This window comes from Lathamus discolor, chromosome Z (genome assembly GCF_037157495.1).
Source record: "Lathamus discolor isolate bLatDis1 chromosome Z, bLatDis1.hap1, whole genome shotgun sequence".
Lineage (NCBI taxonomy): Eukaryota > Metazoa > Chordata > Aves > Psittaciformes > Psittacidae > Lathamus > Lathamus discolor.
The window spans coordinates 63,292,929-63,317,151 of record NC_088909.1 but is presented as its reverse complement, the minus strand read 5'-3'; the positions used below and the strand labels follow the sequence as shown (position 1 = coordinate 63,317,151).

Genomic DNA, 24,223 nt, shown 5'->3' with positions numbered 1-24,223 from the left:
CTTTATCTTGATCTTTCTTTCCTTTTAGAACTCTCTTTTTTCCTCAACTGGCAATTTCAAGAACTTGCCATGAGCTAAAGAATTCATTATTGGTCTTTAAAACAATTTATCATGAACTTTAAAATACTAAATTAGTGCTTAATGAATTAACTCTGAGCATCAAATATAAAAATTGAGCCAAATACAGAGTAGACAATACTGTGCCTTGCAGGTATATTTAATACAGATGTATCTATTAGGATGATTAGTTGTACAATTAGGTTTGATGACCACAATAATCTGTATCACAATCAAGAGAATAACACATATACCAGTTGTAGTCAAAAGGAAAGAAATCCTGTGTATGAAGGTTTCCGCTGTATTTAAGAAGCCTTTCCTTGAAGATCCTTGCAAAAGCCCCTGCTATACACACGAAATCAATGCAACAAAACTGCCACTAAAATTATGGTTTAAATCCACTTGGCAACAAAAAGGTCAAAACACTCAAAAACCTACAAATTCCTCAATGAAACCAGTAAGTTATTCTTCAGAGAATTTTCATCACAAGTTTGCCCACAAGCTGCAAGTGTTCTTCCAAAATGCACATGTAATTTATGAAAAGAAAAAGTATAGGCCACGAACTGAAAGAAAACATTTATTGAATAAAAGTCAATACTTTCCTTTTAATATCTCCAAGCCAACACCGAACTGACTTTATTCAAGAATGAACACAATGTACAAAAAAAAAGTATGTCTGTTATAAAAATATGCCATTTTTTTTTCTCCTGGTTATTGAGTTGAAAACATTTTGACAAGTGCAAGATATGTTTGGCAAGTAAATTTAAGTCGCTATTACCAATGACAAAGTTCAAATAATTTTGTAATCTTAGTATATTTAAGACTCATTGATAAAGTGGTGTTGGAAATGTTGACCTCTAGGAAAAAAAAATAAAATGTATCACTGCACTGCCATGTTTATGCACCCAGACAATTGAACATTTTGATCTCATGTTGTCGTAAATCAGTACCTTTAATCAGTGAAGACTATCCAACCTAATTTGAACTACTGAACCAGATAACTGACACCTACCACTGGAATACAATTTAGGAAAGGCAAACTACCACCACAGCACTACATTTTGTGCATTGTTCGTGAACTGAGAGAGAAGACTAGGTAGGTTCATACATGTTTAAATCAATCTGACAGCTGTAGCAATGTGAAATCAGGGGTAGTATGGAAAAAGAATAAAGAATCATTGACAGCAGTCTATGTTTATGAATACGAGTGCTCACATATAAAAACAGATCTGACTAGGCTCAGTTATGCCTTGTTTGGATGCTTTTTTTTCCCCACATAAAAATTTAACTCAACCAGGACTCAAATTATTGAATTCTATCAAATCACCACCAAGGAGGAAAAAAAGGGACCATTTATAGAGATATCTGAAAACAGTGCAATATTAAAATACAATTTCACAACGTGTGAAAGAAACATGCTTTGGAACCTGAGCAAAAGGCGTTTTACTGACTTAGTAAAAAGTCACCCTGTATGTTGTTTTCATTGGCATCTGTTCTGCCAGATTAGTATGTTGCTCTTAGCAACTTCCATGGCCCCTAAATATTTAGTACACAGAAACTGCCAACTACTCGAGAGGTCTACTAAACTTTTCAGCTAATATTGCAGGCAGTCTGACATGCTGCTACTGGAAATGACCATACAGCCTAAAATTAAGAAAAACTGTAAAAATAAAAAGAAGCAGCCAAACTTATGCTTTTCTTTTTTAAATAGACTAAAGCGCTTCCACAACACTTAGATACGGTACTACACTGGTTTACAGTCTCAAGGTCAGCTCTTTCAAAATAAATATACTTGAACATTTACAACAAATGCCTCATGAATGCAAGCTCTGTCTTTATTACTTCAAGACCAGCTGGATAATAACTAAAATAAAAACGTAATTCTGAAGCAGCTAAGTTACAAATCCTTTGTCAGAAACAGGCATGACTTGGTGCCACAGCAAAATCTTCCACCAGTCTGCAGTAAGCAATTTTTATTTTGTTTTTCTGCTTAGCACCAAGAGGGCCACCATACAAAGCAACCTCACAAAGCATGCGGTCATCTACTCTGCTGATTTTGTATGGAATAATAATTTGTGCTTGCAGGTCCTAGACCTTTCAAAAAATGGGTATGAACAATAGGTCACTGAAGACATTAATGGAAATTCACTCATTTCTACGTGACTTTAGTGGACAAAAGATTTAATGATTAAAAAGCAACAGAATGTTGTGAGGAGTTGTGAGGGATTAGGGAAGCTTAGGTTGGTGCTTTAATTTGCCTTAAAAGCAAACAAAAAACTAAAACCAATCCTAAACAGCTCTATGTTCATGATTCTGGTAGAAGCAAACATGTACACGCCACAGAAAGGCAAGGTCGGACCAATCTGATAAATGGCATCATCATCAGAGCTGAACAGGAACTTTTCACTGGAGTAATCACAAAGGGTGAACAATGAGTCATCACTTCTCTCATCATGAGCACAGAAAGCAGTCACCAAGGCAAAAAACAGGACACAGGAAAGAAGATACAGGAACCCACATGAACCTGGAAGACAAAAACCACACATTAAACTGAGTTTTGAACATTTTGAGCGACCATTTTCCCTACTTTTAACATCGCTATTCATTGATTCAACACCTTACATACTATGCTTAAATGGACGGAACTGTTGCAAAAATAACGGTATACAAAACGTATCACAAAATTACACAACTAACTTCACTTGCAAAGATTTGCCTACATCATCATCTTTGGTATAAAACAGGCTTACAGACAGACTGATGCAGTCTAGACAAGCTCTAGCTTACTGTGGAAAAAGAATAACGTGCTTACATGACACAGTATTTTCTACTCAGAAATGCATTTTAAAATTGGGCATCATAAACATGCAGCTATTTATAGGTAGCTAATTATGAAGTAGTATGATTGTTCTTCTTACTAGTCTACCAGTGCCTAAAAAGCACAGTGCAATACTTACTGGAAAAGTTTCCCCAGGGTTATCCTGCCTTTGTATCTACAAGCTGCATCTGAACATTTGCAGACATGCCACCTCCATAGCCTCCCTTGGACTGCATTTGGTTCTGAATAGAGCTCACCTGGAGACAGAAGGGGGGCAGAGAAAAGAGGAAAAGCAGTGAGTTACGGCATCTTCCTGCTTCCAATTCTGTTTCTTGTTTAGGTTTGGTTTTCAAGTGCTCCTTTAGCATTAAAGCTGCGTTACTTTTGCATGAGGACAGCGTAGGCTTGCTGGAATTTTCACTTCTGCAGGCAACTCAGCAGGAGAGAGGGAAGAACTGATGCTTGAGCAGAAATTTTTCCTCTCCCCTAAAGAAAACTGATTCAGGCTTTCACTGACCTTCTTGATTACTCAAGAAAATATAATCATATCTCTTACTAGTATCCAATTCCACTCCATCTGACAAGCTGTAATTTACCTCGTTACATGGAAAGTGTTCTTGGCAAGTATGATAAATCAGAGAAGTTGACACATCACAGACCACATACAAAATATCTGCACCGTATGGCTAACTTCAGATAATTAAAAAAGGACTTTCTAAACCAAAAAGGAGCTTTTGGTTTGTGAAAGGTTTTTTATTTATCTATTGACATAACAGCATACAGTGTTTTCCTTTACTGCTTTATTCTTCTAGATGGCAGGGAATTTATTGTTTAAATCATACTCAGTTTACCAACTTCCCTGGAAATAGCTTATTTGAAGGTATTTTTAGCCTGATACAAAGCAATATATAAAGAACACTTCCCTTCTCACCCCAAGACACACACATCTCTCTATGGCTTTCATTGACTTTCTCAATGAAAAGGAAGGGAATCCATAGTTTTTTACTGCTTGTGCTGCATGAGTCAAAATAATAATGTCCAAGTGCCTGCAGGAAGACAACTCCAGCATTAAAGGTTTTGCCTTTCTTCCCTCTGCACCCCAGAGCATACATAACAAGTACACAATGAGCACAAAATAACATATTGAAGGCTACAGCTTCTGAAATTGAACTTGCAGCAAAGCCTATGCCTGCAGGGCATCACTTGCAATTATTACGTGTATGCTCCTTCACAGAGACCTCAAAACAGCACTAGAAAACTGTATTAAAACAGCACTGGAGAAATATTTCCAAGTAGCTTGCACATTATTTTCCCCATCTGCAAAGACAAAAGAAATGTATTTTCTACAGCAAAGCAAAACACATGCACACACACACAAAATGAACGAGCACAACTCTTTCTTACACACAGATTCTCATGGCCAATGTGAAAGAGAAAAAAAAAAGAAAAGAAAAGTGCAAAAGATCATTTTTTTGTGTATTCAAACTCAATGCAAATTCATCTTCTACCTTGGTGCTTTGCTCAAATACGTGATATAGCTACAGCAGCAAAGCAAAGTTATAGTCCATTTTTCTTCAGGGGAAAAGTGTTCAGAGCCAATATAGACTACAAACTCAGTAATAAAGTGTGGATAAGTGCATCCACATTTATGGGGTGGTGCTTAAGAACTCTGACATTTTATCAAGCTGGTCACATGCACCAAGCATCTTCTGTTGCTCACTGGAACAAAAGGAGTTTGAATTTACTCTGGTGGTGTGGGTGGTTTTTTTTCCCTCTCTCAGAAAATAATTAACATGCATGTAAATGTACTCACAAGAATGACTTGAGAGGATGGCTCTTGTGAAGAAGATTGCTCTAGTGAAGAAGAGCTAGAAAAACATCTCCAGGCCATGTCACCTTACAGCCTGATAACTTGCCTGGCTGAAGTGTAAATTTTTGAGTACTTCTATAGGTTAGAATAATTTTTCTGGTACTTGAGTCACACACATAGATGCTTGTGTTAGTGGGTAAGGAAGTATCAGTCTAAAACACAGAGGCTATTACATCTAAAGCAAAGAGAACACAGCAAATTAAACTTGACTGCATTAGCAGTTCAGTGGCTGTTTTGTATATGAAAGGTTATATAGGAGATACACAACATTAAAAACACTGAGCAAAAGCAGGTATAACAGCTGTAGGCTATCAGGTGTTACTCCTTCTGAAGCATCCTCCTCCTGAGGCAGTCTGAGCTACAAAAACATGCACCGTGAAACACAGTAATTTTTTTCTTTCCCAAAGACGTCGTTGCCTTCCTTTGATGATACGTAACAAGGTTGTTCTCTCTTATGTCTAATTTAGATAGGGTAAGAATTTAAAGATTTTGGAAAGTGAAGGGGATTGCACCAATTAGAGATCATACAATCTGTTGTGCTGCTTATGTCTCATTAATTTTCTTCTTTCCTTTTCTTTCCCTTCCTTTTAGAATTAGGAAATCACACAGACGGTACAATTTCTTTGAGAAAGAAAACAAGCAAAACCGAAAAAAAGGACAAAATACATGAACTCAAAGACTAAAAAGAGGAATACAAAGCAGAAGAAGAAAATGAGAGATTTCACTATGGAATATGAACATAAAAGAAGGTGGTGATGGGAATAAGAAAGAAACAGTGCACAGAGGACTCCTACTGTTTAAATGTACCTTTGACAAAGGAGTGAGACGCTCTACAGAGAAAGCAAAGAAAAAAGCAAAATATTTCAGTAGTCAGAAAGCTACTATACTCAAGAATCATAAGGGCATTTAATATAGAACAATGCTGATGAAAAAAAGGCACAGACCAGATAGCAAATAAGAACCAAATTCATATGGCAAAAGCTAATGAAATTGCAAAAGGTCCTCCTAAAGTATCCAAAAGAGAGGAGGCACAAGGAGGTTCATGAAGGAGTATAATGTCTATACTATAAAGGAAATTAAGCAGCAGAAAAACATATGTAAGTTAATATTGTAGTCTTGGAATTAATAAGGAGACTGGATGGAATATTACCACAGTAAGTCACCACAGAAGAGCCAGGAAAATAGCAGTGTGAAAAAGCAGAGATTTGTGCTTCTGAAGAGAGAGGGAAAAACAGGATTATTTTTTGCATACAGATCCATTCTATATGGGATCAAAAAAATTACTCTGGTCACCGACACAGCATATTATCCAAATGAAAAAAAGTGAGAGAAGGAGATAGCCAGTTACGAGCTCTCAAAATGAAAAAGTTATGTAGAGAGACAATAATGATTACCTACTACCTAGAGATTAATTGGATATTACATAAGGCAAAGATGAGGTCAAGCAGAGGGAAACATCTGAGGTGAATGAGGCAAAGCTTCAGGCAATCACCACAATCTTCACAGGGGGCAGCTCAGCTGTGAGAATGAGGAAGGTTCTCACAAGAGGGACAACAAACATAAAAAGCAAAAAGCCATGCTGAAAAGACAAAACAAACAAAAAACCCCCCAACAAACCAAACCTACTACTTTCATTTATAAGGGCTTTAAATATTAATGTAATACATTGCATTAAATGAATAATTAGCTTTAACTGAATTTTATCAAGTTGAAGCTGTGTTTGTCTGTTTAACTTGCTTAGAGATGTTTTCATACAAATCACTTCCAACCCATTACACTGTTTCTGGGAAAATGTAGCATATTGTTTGCCATGTCAGATTTTCTAGGTTTGCCCTTCCTCAATATGCAATGAATTACAAAATTTGTTTTTGATCTCAATAAGCTGTCAACTAGTTGAAACTACAAATGACCTCACTTGCCTACATTAAAATGGTCTCTTTCCTTTACAACTCTGCTTCCTACACTGATACCTCTGAGAACTCTTTTTTGTCCTTTGTCAAAAAGTATTCTCCATCATTTTAATCTCAAAACAGTTTTTTCCTTTAAAGAGTATTAAGGTCAAGAAGTTAATTTTCATCATTATCTACATACAGCCCTTTTCTAGGGTGCATATTACTGACTTTAAAAACAGATTGACATTTCACATAAATAATGAAGCTGTACACAAAAAATCCCTCCTCATAAGCTGATTTTCAGTATCTGCCTTACCTTCTGGTTTTCACTTTCAGGGAGACAGAAATATTTACTGCTCCTGTCATCTACAGGAAGACACAAAACCTTGCCTCTGACATTGTTGCTTGCTCTGGAAATAATTCACACTGCAGATAGGGCTACATAGTACAGAAAAACCTCAAAAAGAACACCCAAGAAAATTTGTGTGCACCATAAGCTGAGGTAAATTAGTTTTACATAAACTATATTTAAAATAGCTTAAAGCATTTAAGGTAAGAAATCTGGTCAACTATGAGACACTTAGAAGTTCTTTAAAGTACTCTGGGATATTTTGTAGATATACCTCTATTTTAGTTCATACATGCCATCGGAACAAAGTATTCTACACACAGCCTATACAATTTATACAGAATCTACTAGGTATTGTCCATAAATAGAGGAATTTTAAAAATGCTATTCCATAACCTTGAAGGCAAGAGTTTAGGATTTAGGAGTAAGGTGCTAGTAGGTTGCTCTTTCATAGAGATTCTTTCTCATAGTTGAAAAATTTAAAAAAATTGCTGCAGCCACAATATACACATACAGTGTTCCTGTATTCTGTTTAAGGTGAAATGTTCTTCATCTGCTCATGCTTACCGAATTCATTCCACTGAATAGATCCCCAGATCCTACATGAGCTGTGTGAACAAAGTTTGTTGGCTCTCCAATCATGCTTCGGTCAATCCGCCGCCGTCTTTTCTGAAAGGAAAGTAAAGAAACCATCTAAATGAGAGTCACTGAAAAGGCAAAACAATGTGTGTCAAAAATATAAAAATTAACTGTCCATAGGATATTGCATACACTGCAAGACTTTTTTTCATAGTCCAATAGCGTAGTCCAAATTCCCAGGTTAAATAAGACACTGGCAATACTGTCCTTTGCATCTTTTACTTGGAGGAAGAGTTGAAGGGGGTTTTGAGCAACCTAGTATAGTGGAAGGTGTCCTTGCCTGTGGGAGGGGGGTTGGAAACAAATGATGTTTAAAGTTCCCTCCAACCCAAATCATTCTATGATTCTATGATCTATACCAGACCATGAGACCAGAACTGACACCACTCTTTGTATTTAGGAGTGGTACCAGTGGACCTACCATTTAAGTCAACAAAACTTCTGTAAATTACCTTAATAAATTCCAGCTTTATTAGCAATATTTGTAGTGTTTTACGCAGTAACTTCTGCCCATATTTGTATTTAAATCTTGATGTGACAGATAAAATTTGAGGTTTAGTCATCTAAAACAAGAATTAAGGATCAAAGAGCATTAATATAGTCTACAAAACCACTAACTTACAGAATTTCTGATTTGCATGCCATGGGAACTTACGTCACCATTTGTAATACCCTTCATGGTGATGTTCAGAACAATGCCTTGAGTCTGATCAAGATTAGTCACAGACATATCTTTACTGAATACCGTATATGCAGATAACTTCCAGTCTGCACGGTTATAGAGTGTGAGCTGAAAGGGTGCAGTGCGATAGTGAGGCAGGATGCCACATTAGGGACTCTCATTCCCACACGGTGAGACAGAAAACAATTGCTTAATGTCTTCCCCCCACAGTCCCTTGCTTTCTCAGAGTCACAGATTCATTTTTTATTAATGTAATAACATACAAATGAAAGATCAGAGGCAGTAAGGGCTTCTTCTAATTAAATCTCCTTTGGTTGCCTGCCTCCAGCTAAGCATTTCATCTAAAGGAGTAAAACAAGAAAACTCATTTCTTAGGCCAGAGCCAGGAAGCTTACACAGAGCAAACCATGCAGTGTGCAGTCACTGTATGCCCGTATCTGTATTTGAAAAAAAAAACCCCAAAACCAACCAATGACCGCACCCCAAAACAAGAAAACAAACAAAAAACCCCCCACCCAACCCACAACAACCATACAATAGTATTAATATATCCGTTTAAGGTGTGTCATATAAAATACAGATGTAACAGCTAAGAAACTACTAGAGAGCTCAACTAAAAGCTTCTCATCATCTTAAAGTCCACTCGGTCTCATTTTTAAAGGTATATCCGTTTCTAATGTGCAACGAGATCGTAAGACCACCCAGACTAGAGACACGAAGGTACATGCCTCATGAGTGGGCTAGCTGCTATTGAAACACCACTACAGATTAAATCTTTATGAATCATAACCCACAACTATGAGAATACGTCATGGGGTTTAGCCAGCAAGTACAAAACACATTTAATCCTTTACCATACTTTTCCCCTATTACTAAAGTTGGATTTTGGTATATTTCAGTACCTTATTGCATCATATTAATAGCTGGGGTGAAGAGAAACACATAGAACACTCGCACAGAAACAGCAAAACCAGAATGATCTATGCCAAAACTCTCAGTGAACTCTCTACTCCCAACAAGTCTAACAATATCAACCAAGTAAAAAAAATATAGCTATAAAAACATCTTCATGTATTTGAGGACTTTCACAGAGAAAATGTTTATGAAAATCAACTGAGATGTCTCAATTACAGAAAACATTAGTAGAGTTCACAGAGCTACAAACAGCCAAACAGAATCTATTACCATGCTCACAAATGCATTAATATTTCAACATAGAAGTCAAGTTCACTTATACATACAGTATACAATATCTTAAGTTACGCATGATATCAGCTATCAAAGCATACATGACCTATACCAGGCTTATGCTTCCACTGGATGAGAACTGCTGATCTGACACATTCAGGACAAGGAGCATCTCCATCAGATCTGGTGATTATTTTAATGCACTTTGCTGTATTTACACAATACAGTATTGTAATATGCTGTGGCGCTGACAGAGAAAGAAGCTCTAGAGAGCTGTATGAAACCCACCACTCCAATTAAATTTGTTTCAGGCCTGTAGCAGTTGCCCTTCTCTCCCTTAAAAAAAAAAAAAAAAACAACCAACAAAAAAACAAAACCAAAAAACAGCCAACAGCCACAGTTAAGTTAATTTATATGTCTAAACAATAAAGCCATGATTTCTTGGTTTTAGTAGAGTTTTGAAATGCAAGGTTTTGATGCAGAGAAAATGTAGATAATCCCAAAGCTTTCAGATTTTTTTATTTACTTGCTTTGAAAACAACCAAATCCTTTCTTTGTGCAACTCCCTTTCCTCCTTTACTTGCTGCTAAGATCACTGTAATGCCAGTAACAGAACTAGAATGCTGGATCTTGTGACTGTAAATGACTCTCTGCTAATCATCTGCTAGTCAACTAGTAACCAGTAATTAAAGTGAACTGTCATCAAATACTGTTCCTTATCTTAAGTGAGTTTGTATCAGAGGCCATCAGCCAGTTACAGCCTGGCAAGAGCCCACTGATATGATCTCCCTGAAGCAATGGAATGGTATGTAAATACTCTGCTACATTAAGACCACAAAGTCGTCCACCCTGAAAGCCAATCACACATCAGTTTGTTGTTTTTTTTTTTTTTCTTCAAGAGAGCTCAACTTGCATTTACACTAGTGTTTTAGCTTAGATCATGAGCATGCTTTTCAAGCAACTTTGCCATTCCACATTCACCATGCTTCCATTTTAATTTCAGAGGAATCTAGGAGTGTACAAATTAGACTTCTTCGGGATGAAGCACTAGCATTGCTAACTGACATTGAGCTGCTCCTACTAGGATGTGCTATTTCTCTAGGCACAGCCTCAGCCAGAGCCAAAACTATCAATTAGCATGGGTGAAGGGACACAGGGAGCACTGTAAAAAGTCACCTCTGTGCAAGGAATGCAACACAGGAAGCAGGAGCAGGGGAGCATGCCTGGAAAGGTTACAAAACTTTTACAGAGGACACCATAAACATTAACTCTACCATCATTTTACTGTGCAGTTGTATTTTGTGAGGCCCTGTACCTCTAAAAACATAAGCAATACCACTGTTCTATGAATAGTAAGAATTAACACATAGATTGACTCTTCAGTAAATTTAGTATATTTAATTTGAAAGAAGCTGAGAAACAGCACATTAGTCTCTTCAGAAGAAATTAACTGTACAATTGTACAGTTATGCTCATTTCCCTTCCATGGTTGTTTCTAATGCAAGTCACATGCCTGAGCTGGCACAGCCCATTGAAAATGAATTGCCATTAGCTGTCTGTCACCCATGCCCCAAACTCCGCTTGGTAACATACCATAAATAATTAGCCTTCTAATATATACATACACCACTAACCACTGTAGTAATGAGATCTGATTACAAAGGTGATATATAAACCAACCACATGTTTATAATGCTAGTGCAAAGGACTTCAACATACCTGCACCTGAGTATCTGGAGCATCTAAAGGTTGGCTTTAAACATGTTTTCCGACAGAATGCTTACATGTCCCAGCTCTAGCAGACTAATGGCAATAAGACACTATGTCCTATATCTGTTTTATTTGTGACTGTTTCTTAGCAGGGGGGAAGTAGAATGAAGTTCACATTATGATTAACTAACTGGGCTGTTACCTTTCTTGTTGGCTTGTGTCAAGTTACTGAAGCATTTGTTATCAGTGGGCAAAGAAACAAATCTGAATTGTAGCACTGTAGTATCAAAGTCTCAACTGTTGTATTTGACTCCCCCTTCTTTCTCCTCAGCCTTGTCCTAAGGCAGTTCCTTCTTTATTAAGGGGGGATGGGTGGCAAAGAGCACAACAGAGGTGACAGATAAGACCTGTAAAGGGATCCTAGAAGTGTATTATGAAATATCATAATTTAATGACTTTACTCAGTTTGTTCCCTTGAAAAAAATCTGCAGAATTTGAATTGTGAAGTACATACCAGGTAATCTTCACACCACACAAAGAATAGATAACCTTCAAACAGAAGTAGAAGACATGCGGGTTTGTGTGTTAGATGTTTGAGAAGCAGTCCAAGCATCCATCTCAGAAGCTTTGCTTTGAACATACACGAGAAGCAATGAAACTGGATCACATCTCAGTTACCATAGTAATGAAGTAAGAAATTGATGTCTCTTCTATTCTTGATCTCCAAGTGATGCCTTGCACCCACAAAGGGTAGCATCTCTTTCGAAGTACAAGATGAGAATTCAGAAAGTCACCAACAGCTGCACCATACAGGAACAATTTTAACTGTGCAAGTTTCTTGAAACTGTTGGTGAACAGTTTAAAAACATCTATTTTAGGAAAAAAATAATTATACCACATAGATAACCTGCCCTTCAGCAAAGCTACAAGCATTTTTCTGAAAAGCCGTTTTCACAGGTCAAAAAACTACCCCTTGCAAGACATTTTAAAACTGTAGTTTGTTTGTCTAAACAAAGACTTTCCACTGATAGGTCCAGAGGCATGTAAAATTTCCTTTCTATTCCCCTCTATTTTTGGCTTGCAGGGAAGAAGTGATCTTTTTTGACTATGTCCAAATTTTGTTCAGAGGCTAGGTATGTACTTCTCTAGCTCAAGCCACTTCACAGTGATGGCAATGGTTCTGAATTAGGCAAGTTCTTTGCCTGTATACATACATATGAAAAAGAACAGGTTTGGAAATTTTTCTCCTTATGCATCTTTCTCTGCCCTTCAGGACAGGCCACTCAAAAAATAAGAAAAAGAAAATACATGCAGAGTAACATCAAGGTCTCAAATGTGTATTTGAGTGATCCTAGCAGGCTGATAATTATTTTCTGGAAGCTGCTAAAAGAAGTTGCAAGTGAAGTCAGAGCACCATACAAAGGTGTCCCAAAGTCAAGTACCAACCTACCTATGCTGAGGATCAAAAGCAGTCTCTTCTGTTTAGCTGGCAGAAAACCACGTTCTGCTAAGTCTAAGCCAGATTTTTTGAGAAAACTGCTAGATGTAAGTGGCACACAGCACTTCAAAGGATGCTGCAACATAAAAGCCTGTGCAGATTTGATCTGCAAAGAGCTCTATCTCAGCCCTGGTCAGCCCTCAGATGGAAGTGGTATGTGGGTGTGAACGAGGAACACACTTTTGAGGCATAAAGCAAAACATGGTGGAAACTAAAGAAATTCAGACGGGATGATAAGCCACCACCATATCTGGAACATGCAGAGTTTCCAAAAATGCTGCTTTATTAAAATTCCCATTTATGGCACTTTTCTCATTGCACCTATAATTCATCTCCCCTTTACACACAAGAAAAACTGCCAGCTCTTTTTCCCACATACCCAACTGCATGCTGTTCTGAGATCTTAGAATCTCAGGCAAGTCAACTTGAAGAAACCAGGCAACAGAATACCCAGTGCCCTCAGTGCAAGCCTACTACAGGGAACGAACAGAGCACATCTACACTTGCAATAAATTAGTGGCAGCAGAATACTGGAACTTTGCAACTCACAGTAAGAATAAAAAAATTTTGTATTTAAGTCACAAGTAGTAGATTTTTGTTTTGACCATTCTTTTCAAAACTTAACACAGCTACAGTTGCTTCTCATTTGAGAACATTTTATTATTCTTCATTAATATCATTATGCTACCACAAGGCAAGGATAACACTTTCCTACTGCTAACTTTGTAACATTTACCAAAATGTTACAAATGTCAGTTTTCAAGACTGTGCTTCCATATATATATATAGTTTTGTCTTATTTTATATGCAGCAACAGTGTTTTATATGTGACATATTTATGTATTACATATATACTGATATATCATATATTGCATTTCAAGGCATTTCTCTGCCACTTCAGCTACCTGTGCTCCAAAAAGTGTAGGGCACAGTAAACTAAATTAGAAAGAAAATAGCACACTGATCTAACTATTCTGATCTTGTGCAACATATTTCCAAACCGATCAATATGAAATGACCCATACATAAAGCAGCAAGTGATGCACCTTTTTCTGACACCGTTCTTTGTGTCTTTCATTCTAACTACCTGTAAACAAGAGAACTTTGGTTCCATTTTGTCACAATTTCTCTTTATTCTGCAAGACACTCTACTATTTTTCATTACATGTTATTTTGGTTTCACTTGTTATTTCAATACAAAATCTGTAAGTTTGCCACAAAGACTGACATGCAGAAAAAAATTTAAGAAGTGACATTAAGTCAAAATCCCTGTTCTTTATAGCCTCCTTTTCTGAATAAAATGATGAGAAATTTCTGTTGTATTTAACTTCGAAAACAGCTTGATGCTTTTGCTGTGCATCAGACAACATGCTAAAGCATGGTATTTTGTTTTGGTTTCCCCATATTATGTATCAACTTCCAGAGATTCATTTTCCAGTTTATTCTTTAAGAAGACTGAGGATTGTGTAAATCAAGCCATAATATTCCATGTTACAGTGGGCTATTGCAGCAGCATTTGAGGCTTCAGTGGGCCCCCTTCACCTGCCAGGACTGCCTTCAAGTCAGCAATGCTTACTGCTAGCTTGCAGGCTCAGTAACCTAGTTAAGCAAAAACAACAGTTTTTCCCATTTCTTAAATGATTACTGTAATAAAACAGGCTCATATCTCTTGGCAGGAAGATAAGAAAAGAATATTTAAGTCCCCTCTGAAGCCCTGGTCAAGACTTAATAAATTTACTCCCTCTACTGGGAAACTCCCCCTCGTGAACACAGAAGTGAACCATCCATCTGGATATAATAAAGAGTTGCTCTGCAAAATTAATTTCTGTGTTCAGAGAATGACCAGTTACATTTATTATCTCCGAAAATGTTGCTCTTTTCAAAGCAGAAAAATGACTGAATGCAGAAAGTTACACATCTTTTAAACTTGTCTCCACAACATGAGGGTCAGTTTTTCAGACTGCTCAGTTGCTGCTATCTCAGTCACTGAAATGGTATCATATACAGTAAGAAGCAATTCACTCTACAATAGCTGTTTGCAAGCTTGGCTTTTAAGGAACAGCAGAGTAATTTGAACATAATGAAGTATAATTACTTTTAACCACATCATCTAATCCTTTGCCACACTAAGAGATCTGAAGTTAATATAAACAACCCTAATCCCCAGCTCTCCTACAGTAGAAGAAATCCCAGTAGAGCCACCACAACTGCTGCTTTTAAAATAGACAGGACAAATGCAATGCCTTGTGAATTTCTTTCCAAGTCAGTGATAGGTAGATATGTGATTTGCCTTCCCCCCCCCCCCCCGCCTTTTTTTAATAGGAATGATCAGACTTATATGGCAGCTTACAGCTACTTGTTTAACCTTCCTTTACAAATAACCCTCAAACAGCAACCCCTTCTTTGAGAACTTACTATTCATTTATTGCTAATTTCAGGCTAACACAATGCGAAAACCAAGCTCTTAATCTGCTAATTTACTCTCTGGGATCTTCAGCACCAACCAAGATAGGTGTTTCATAATTTTTCCCTGAGAACAAAGTGATCTATTAAACTTTTCAATGACAGAGCCCTCTGTTAAAATAGAGCTGTTTGTTTGCTTTGTATTCAAGAACTCATCTACAATTTCAAAAGCAGTACAGGCCAAAGATAAAACTAAGACAGAAATCTAAGGAAAGGATTTAATCAAAGACAAGATAGTAAAATATTTCAAGACAGGGGATTCAGATGGTTACAGGAAAAACTGAAAGAGAGAGAAAACACCCTTCACTTTTCCTTCTTCGATCTCTCCTGCTTTTTGTATCTGCTCTGAAAAGAGCGCCAGCAGCAAAGGAGTTCCTGTGCTGTGCCACTCAACTGATCCCTCTGTATGCTAACACAGAGGAAGAGCTAGGCACTTGCTTAGAATAGGAAGTATCACATCACCCTGTAGAGGTGGCTTTCTGTCCTCCCACATACGTGCTGTAATGCTCTCAAAATAGCCCGATGCACACAGGATGTCTGCCTTTCAAGACGTGTTGTGGTCTGAACCACATGTCTGGGTTCTCAATATTGACCCATCAAAACTACCTAAAAAGGTCTTACAGAGTGTCTTCCATAAACCCTAATAAAGCAGCTGCAGGGACAAGGGTACCAATGTATTTGGTTTTGTACGTTTAAGGCACATTTCTCCAAACAATCGCCCCCAAATTAGGAACCTAGAGATTGATGTTAAAGACAACAATAGGCACATACATTTATAAAGCTGAAATGCTAATATACTCCCATATCTAACAACCGGACGATTATGTAGCAAATCAGTACTGTGTAACCAATGGCTGGACGTATGGGATCATCATACAGCCAGTATTGTATTTTTGAAGAAAAGGCCGCACACCTCCCAAACATTTCCATAAATACTGAGGTACTTTTTCTTTTTCCCCCCACCATTTTAATCCCATGAGTTTACACTGCCAATTCCAATATTTATATATCTGCAAGAACTATGCAAAAATTGATGAAATTAAAGAGTAATGTTAAAATTCCACAGTAATGTTAAAATTCCAGTCAGGCACTAACAGATGTTTAGTTTAAACATTTAATTTAATTTTTGAAGCATAAATGAATGCTGACCTAAGAAGCAAGGATGAAGAACTTGACCTTTACGTTTCAAATGTCTTATGTCAAGAGGTCTGCCATACAGAAGAAACACTGAGAAACACAACTAAGATAATACGCAAGATAGATTAAAATGCTAGCCACTCCCTTCAAATCACCATAGTTCAGTGGCAGATTTATTGTAAAGCAGTAACGTGGTGGTAAGCACAGTGTTCTGACCAGCCGTACGATCCTCATCAACTGGAAACACCAGAGCTACCATTACTAACACACTTTTCTCAGTCCCTTAAATGGTCAGTTTCTAGTAGATTGCTTTAAGAGTCTTGATTGTTTATGGATCTTAAAAATTATGGCTTCATCAGAACCAAAGCAGGAGGAAAATCAGTACACGTTTTTCACGCCAGCTCTTAAGCAACAGAGATGAGTAGCAGGCCTCCAGCACAGTCTGCTTTCATCAAGTTTTCAAAAACTCCAGGATGCTACCTGACTTCTCCAGTTAAAGGAGAAAGAGTTAGGAAATTGAGACAAAGGACTGAAAAGAGGTAAGTTTAATAATAATGTTAGCTGTTATAATTAGCATCTAATAAATTGAGTATCAAATATACACTAGATTTGGCCTTTAAGCAAAATCACTTGGCATTTACTGATTCAAGCAGCAAAAAAAACCCCCAGCAAATCTGTCACTTCCTGAACTCCCAAGCAAAAGAACTAGCAGTTCCATTCACAATTATAAAAAAGACAAAAGACAAAATAAACGAATCTAAAATGGCAGAGAAACTGACTTCATCAAATCTTCCAGCCCAGTTTTAAATTTAACTTCACATGAAATTAACCTATTTTGTAAATTAATACCTCAAACTGGATTGCATATTGTTATCGCAAACAGCTCTTTTGCTTTTAGCAAACTCAGCACCTTCTTGAATCTTTTGAAGTGGCCACTTTTTGATGTGTTTACACAATATTCCATTATATTATGATGGTGTTAGTCATCACATGATAAAACTGGCAATTGTAGCCTATGTTTTCTAAATAAACAGGAAAATTTGCCAGATGAGGTCAAATGACCAGGAAAGACAATAGATCTTTTAAAGAAATGTGTTTAGCTCACATGTTAAAGGGAACTTGTTCCATTCCAGATGCTTAAAAAACAAATTTAAGTCACATAGTAAATCACAATCCATTCTTTAGCATAGGCAGTAAGTACTGCGCTTTTCAAAATACACATTTAAACAATTTTAAGATGACATTTATAACTTGTAGCTTGGCTGTCACATGATACCACAAATTAACTTCTTTTTCAAGTAAACTTTTTTTCACTACTTCTGGTGATTAATGCCTCTAACAACAGAAAGAAATCCAACCAAGCAGCATTTATGTAATATAATAATACTGGTTTTCTCCTATAGCAAATTCTTTAACGTCTTTAGATGGACTATGCAGTCTGATCATAGAGTAAAAAAAGATAAATTATCAATGATAAGAACAGCAGGACACAATGAACAAGGCTGTGATACTGGCTTGTGGTATCCCAGCAAACATCAGAACTTAGCATTTAACATACACACTTTTCTTATAGTTGCCAAGCTGTGTAACTTCTAATATGTTACCTGCTGTTTGGAACAAATATTTCTTACCAACCCACACAGCTGGAAACAAACTTCATCACTGCACCTTTTGGAGTGAATACAGAGCTGTGACACAGGTAAGGGAAAAACTCTGGTGCACATTGTATGGAATCATAGAATGGTTTGTGTTGGAGCTGTAAAGATCATGTAGTTCCAATCCCCCTGCCATGAGTAGGGACACTTCACACTAGACAAGTCTGCTCCAAGCCCCATCCAACCTGGCCTTGAACACTGCCAGGCATGGGGCAACCTGTGCCAGGGCCTCACCACTCTCACAGGGAAGAATTTTTTCCTAATGTCTAATATAAATTTCCCCTCTGTCAGCTTAAAGCCATTCCGCTTTCTCTTGTCACATCATGCCCTTCAGAAAAGTCCCTCTTCAGCTTTCTTGTAGACCCTTTTCAGGTACTGGACCACTGCCTTAAGGTTTCCCCTGAGCCTTCTCCAGGCTGAACAAGCTCAACTCTCTCAGCCTCTCTTCATAGGAGAGGTGCTCCAGCCCTCTGGATGTACTTGAGCAGGTCCTTCCCACGTAAGGGGCCCCAGAGCTGAACGTAGTACTGCAGGTGGGGTCTCACGAGAGTGGAGAGAGAGGACTGAAAGAGTGGGTTTGTTCACCCTTTAGAAGAGATATCTGCTTGTGGTCTTTACAGTCTTTCACTGCCTGACAGGATAGTACAGAAGAGAAGGAGACCTGGAGGTGGCACAGTGACAATATGAAGAACTACAAGCGGAAGCTGCAAGACAGAAAATACCAATTAAAAGAAAACAAAAAAATTAATTGTGATGTAGGTGGTCAGACACTGGACCAAGAACCTAATGAATCTGGATTCCATCCTTGGAGATGCCCAGAACACAACTAGACATGTTCCTGTGAAAGCTGGTCTGATTGATTCTACTCTGAGTAGGGGGATTGCACTAGATAACATCCACAAGTCTTGTCAGCTAGACGATTTTCCAAGTCTCTAACTTCACCTGTTGATAAAGGAGAATGTAGAGTGGGGATGGAACTAACTTCACTATTTTACAGATGTTGTATATTCTCCTCAGTGATCAAAATCACTGGGGAGATCACAAGTTGAAAGATACAGATCAAATGAGTGATGTAACACCACAACACAAACTTTCTGGAAATTTCTAATAATTTCTTAATAAAAGCTGGTAACAACACACAGCAAACTGCATCATGTTTCACTTGCTGACCTTTTCCAGAAAGAACACAGGAAATACTTGTAAGGTCATCTGACATGACAAAAGCTGTAGTTCTCCCAAGAACACGTGTCAGGATTATAACATGTAGCCCCTCCTGCTCAGCCAAATGAACGTCATTCGCCTCCTCAGCTACAACACAATCAATGCTTCGGGTATCCTTAAGTACACTGCATACCGAAATTACTTCATTAAGGAATGATACTGTGTGCTCACAAATCCTGCAGTAAGACTTTCTAGAGCTAGCTGGCTAAAATAATCTAGGCACCTGCTCACATTTAAACCTATATGGAAGCATACATGCTGCATTAGATACATCACATACAAGGCTTCTGTACTCCCGTGTACATTCTGGATATATGCACGTACCAAACTATCACAGAAAAATACAAGAACAAAAAATAAACTATTACCTCCAAACAAGTAATCGCCACTGCCAGATACAGGATCCTCAGTCACACTTACCATACAAAAATAATCTCTTGATGAAGGCCATCGCTTTCTCTGGACTGGCTAGTTAAAACATCCACTGCTCTTAATAGCTATAAATACACTGTCATATGTGCTTGCAAGCAGCAGTCTGGTACTGTACATTGTGATTCACCTTCGACTATGACAACAAATCAGAGCATTTTTTTTCTGATACTTTCAGAAAATATTCACATGCAACTCATAGTAATACCCTTAAATGGGAGCAGTTGGATCTTCAGGAGTTACAGCACTGATATTTTTTCCTAATAGGATTAACAAGTGTAAGCTCTAGTACTTATGCGACAGGTGAAAACAAAGCCACAACATTTAATATCCTCAAGAGTCAGCACAGACACAGTGAACTCATCAGCTTTTAAATACCTGTGAGAATACCATCTTAGAAGCTTAACATTAGTCTGTCTAAATAGCAGCAGCTTATTGTTTGTTTATACACATTTGCATATGAAATATGTCAGCATTCACCTGCTTTTCTAGGACTACTAACTTCACAGTGAAGTTTTATCAAAACTAACTTGATCTAAACCATAGAATGATTGGAAAGGACCTTGAGATCATCTAATTCCAACTCCCCTGCCATGGGCAGGGACGGCTCACATTAGACCATGTCACCCAAGGCTCTGTCCAACCTGGCCTTGAACACTGCCAGGGATGGAGCATTTACCACTTCCTTGGGCAACGTGTTCCAGTGCCTCACCACCCTCACAGTAAAGAACTTCTTATGTCTAACCTGAACTTTCACCAAGTTTAAACTCCTTGTCCTAGCACTACCGTCTCTGATGAAGAGTCTTATTCCAGCATCCAAATAAAGACACTTACTTTTTTTGGTACAAATCCTTTTTTAAAGGAAGTATTCTTCCTATTATATTTAACATGTGTCAGATCCATGAGACACACTCCTGACTGCTGACATTTCTGGCAGTCTTCTCTTTCGCATTTACTTGCTAAGTTGTTGCCTTTGTGAACTCATTAACTCTGGGTTTTCCTTGCTTGCTCCTATGAGGACTTATGCAAAGCTCCTAAATTTGACTGTTGGAAAAACTGATCATCTGGTTAATTTAGGTAAGTCACTGGAACAAGGGCATACCAAAATATGTATGATGTAGTCTCTCTTTGCTTGCTCTTGAAATTTAAAGCAAGGAGTGTCAACCTACAGAAGGGAAGCAGGAATACCCTCCCATATTCTCCCCATACTATGAAAAAATCATGCATTTGAAAGGTGATCCCACTAGTGGACATGGAAATTATGGCATTATACATATAATTTAAAAAAAACAAAAACAAACACACACACAAAAAAAAACACAACACAAAAACCAAACCAAACAATACAACAATCACCCAAGACAATTTAGCAACAGATGGGGAAGTAGATATTTTAGGGATGCTGAGATGCCAAGCCCACGCATAGCATAGCTAGAAGCTTCTCTGGAAGAGTACTCTACCAGCAACTCTTTGGAAATGTTCAAATCAACAGCTGTGCTTTGACTTAAATTAGCTTTCTGCTCAGCTTTTGACATATCCAGAACAGTTCCAACAGCCACACAGAAGCCTGTGCCCAGAGTGCAGTTATTCAGGAGCTACTTAACAAATCCTAACAGAAGCATGAGGGCAAAGGAAGAGCAACATGATGTGGCATTGCAAATTCGTAGACTTTAAAGACAAAACTAAAAAGGGTCAACTCCTAGTCCAGTACTGTATTCCTACCTACTTCAGTTCAACAAGGAAGTCCTTTCAAGGAGTGTTCTGCTTTCCCTATCAAAACAAAGGAATCCTTGCTGCCTTGCCCAACTGGAAAACACCAGTACCAAGCATGTACAGGCAATTTTGCATAGTCTAGCTGAGGCACGCCACAATTCCTCAGGTTTTGACTGTAAACAATCATTAACTATTTAAATTTCATCAAGTCAGAAAGTGCCCTAAACTCCTAATTTATTTGTCAAATTCTACTCTTGTAAACGCAGCCCCATTGAAAAGAAGTATTCAGGAGCAGTAGCAATAGCTCCTTGCTTTTTCCACTGCCTGTACTAAGACAACACACAAATTCTGTTAAAGACAGTCTCAAAATAAATTTATCTGTGATAAATTTATTAGCATGAAAGCAGAATTCCTATTATTATGTCTTCTACTTGCCTACCTTTTTGTCACTATTCCTTCAGCATAGTACTGTCAATTCTGAAGCTGGATCCACTAGAGAAATCCTGGAAATTTAGTGGCTTTCTCAGTGTGTCAGTTGTATGGGTCTTGCCAGAGTAAGCCCGTATTTAGCAGCTTCTTAAGACAGGAAGAATAGGAAAGCACGGTTCTTTAACATTCAGCAAAACAGGGGAAGCTTTGGCATTGCAACACTGAGCACCATGGTGCTCTCTCAGATCCTGCAGGGTTTTGAAATTCAGAAGGCTGTGGTAGTCCTGCTGTCCCTCTGGTGCTTGCTCCACATCTCTTTATTCACTACCTCGTAAAATGAACATGTGTGCAGGCATGAACAGCCAGAGAAATTTCATCCTTCCAGGTGACTTGGCATTTACAGCTCACCACATACTCACTTCTCAGGAGTCCTCCCTGCCTCAGCTCCTCACTCCTCTCTATTGTAACCTGTGTCCTGGTCCCCTAAAGGTATCAGTCAACTTTGTCAGCTGACAGCCATCCAGGCAGGAATTTTACTGATATACTGCCTTTTTCTTCTACTGGAAAGAACAACTGATTTACAAGTTACCTCGATAAAGAATCCCAAAGGCTGTGGAGTTACAAGACAATAAAGTGGTATTAAGAAATCCTGCCACTTTAAGCTTCTGGCTATTCCCTCACCTTTCTTTGTCCTAAATTATTTGTATCAGCTATATTTAAGTCCTTCCTGAAAAAAAAAGGGAATTGATGTAGCTCTTCAGAAACTCAAAAAGTTTGTCTTAAAAACAATGTACACTTGGTTTATGCTCCAGATGCTTTTATGCAAAGCCAACCAGCTTCAGGAGTGACCCTAGCTCTCTCCATCATTCTAGACAATCTTAAATATAGTATCTTAAGCTTTGAAGTGTTAATTTTATAATATTACACTGAAAATGCACCTACATTTTAAGTACATTTTAAGAATCTAATCTTTAAAATTCAAGGGCTAGCATAAGTTTTTCCACTAAGAACAGAACAAAGGGGTTTTGTTTTCCAGCTGCCGAGCTGAAAAAGTCAGAAAGCGGAAAGATGCATGCATTATCAAAGACACTTCACATTCTGTCTTTGGGATCACTCAGGAGAAAATTGAGGCTCAAACCTTTCTGTCCTTCCCAATTGTTTCCCTGCAGGCTCCATTTTCAGACTACTCTTCTGTGTTTTAAGATTACATAGCTACAGCTCATTCTTGATTAAGAAACTAGAACAAGAGAACTTGCATAAAACACAATCTAAAACTTAGGTGTGGTTATTTATCTGGGGAACAGTATAAGCCATACTGCAGTTAGCATCCCACAGCATTTCTTGTTTCACACATTGCAAGTGTCTGTTACGTTCGGTCATAAAAAATAAGCTGTCAGCAAAGTTCACCCCTGCAGTGCCTGCAAGGGCAACAATGCTAGGAGCCTAAGCTGAATTCTGTTCCTTCTTGGGCATGACCAAATTCCAGTGAGCTGAAGCAAAGGGATTACTTGCAGATAACTTACCATACCAGTGTGGGAAAAAGATTCAGCTTAACTCTGAATGCAGACCAAGTCTGCAGACCTGGCAACTGTAAATTTTACTTATTTTCCAAAGTGGTTTCTTGTAAGAGCTGATCACTTGATGTACATTTTATTGACCAACAAACAACTATAATGTAAAACAGGCTTTCAAAGTGCATTTCAGAGCATGCTTCAATGGGAAAATTTTCCCCTCTTGTTTTTAGGTAAAAACTACAAGGATATACCCCTCCCACCCCCCCCAAATCCTCTCAATCATTCACAGGGTAATAATGTAAGCTGACCAATTCTGAACACTAAAGTTACTACGTAATGTAAGACCTGGTAGAGTACCTGATCTGAAAAAATATTTTTCCTGTTATATAAAGATAAATCAAAGTGATGTAAGCTCTTCTGTCCACTCTGACTAAACAGAAATTAGTGTTTACACTGGTGTCAAGTTCAGAAAGAGTGAGCAAGAGATAAAAGATACTGAAGAATGTAATTTTGGTGACATAAAGCATGCTACCAGCAGCATAAAAGGAGACTGATTTTACTGTCTTCAAAGGATGAACAAGATGCCCCACATTTAAAAAATATTATCGCAGATGATACAATGAAGTTACTTCATGAGTGTTGTGCAATTCAGAAACTCCTCATATTATAACTTTTCTAGGTATGGAAAAAGATGTTTACAATAAACGTCATGTCTTTTTAGACTTAACTATGTAATCTGTAGTCAACAACATCCATTTAAAAATCTAGCTAGAATAGCTTTTTGCCTTAACGTTTAAGTTGTGCTGCCTGGAAAAGAATTAATCATAGTGCTTATACACATGCCCTATAAATCCTTCTACTATACATCCAAAAGTTCTGTATTTTTCATCAGTTTGTAGTGCCTCTCCTCAGAGAATGTTAGCATAGTTAGCAGTCAAGCACTGACAAAAATACTCCAG

The 24,223-nt window shown here is 37.8% G+C and overlaps 1 protein-coding gene across 6 annotated transcripts in view; it reads right to left on the bottom strand.

Annotated features, from left to right (window-relative positions):
• Nucleotides 1-621: 621 nt before the first annotated feature.
• CDC42SE2 (CDC42 small effector 2) overlaps nt 622-24,223 on the bottom strand; it is an 86,781-nt gene continuing 63,179 nt past the window's right edge. For all 6 annotated transcript variants that reach the window (XM_065662704.1, XM_065662708.1, XM_065662706.1 and 3 more), the window contains 3 exons: nt 7,554-7,655; nt 3,015-3,132; nt 622-2,581 (listed from right to left, as the gene is read on the bottom strand). In XM_065662704.1, the coding sequence (XP_065518776.1) occupies nt 3,034-3,132; nt 7,554-7,655 (201 nt within the window). In that variant the 3' untranslated portion in view covers nt 622-2,581; nt 3,015-3,033. The remainder of the gene's footprint in view (nt 2,582-3,014; nt 3,133-7,553; nt 7,656-24,223) is intronic.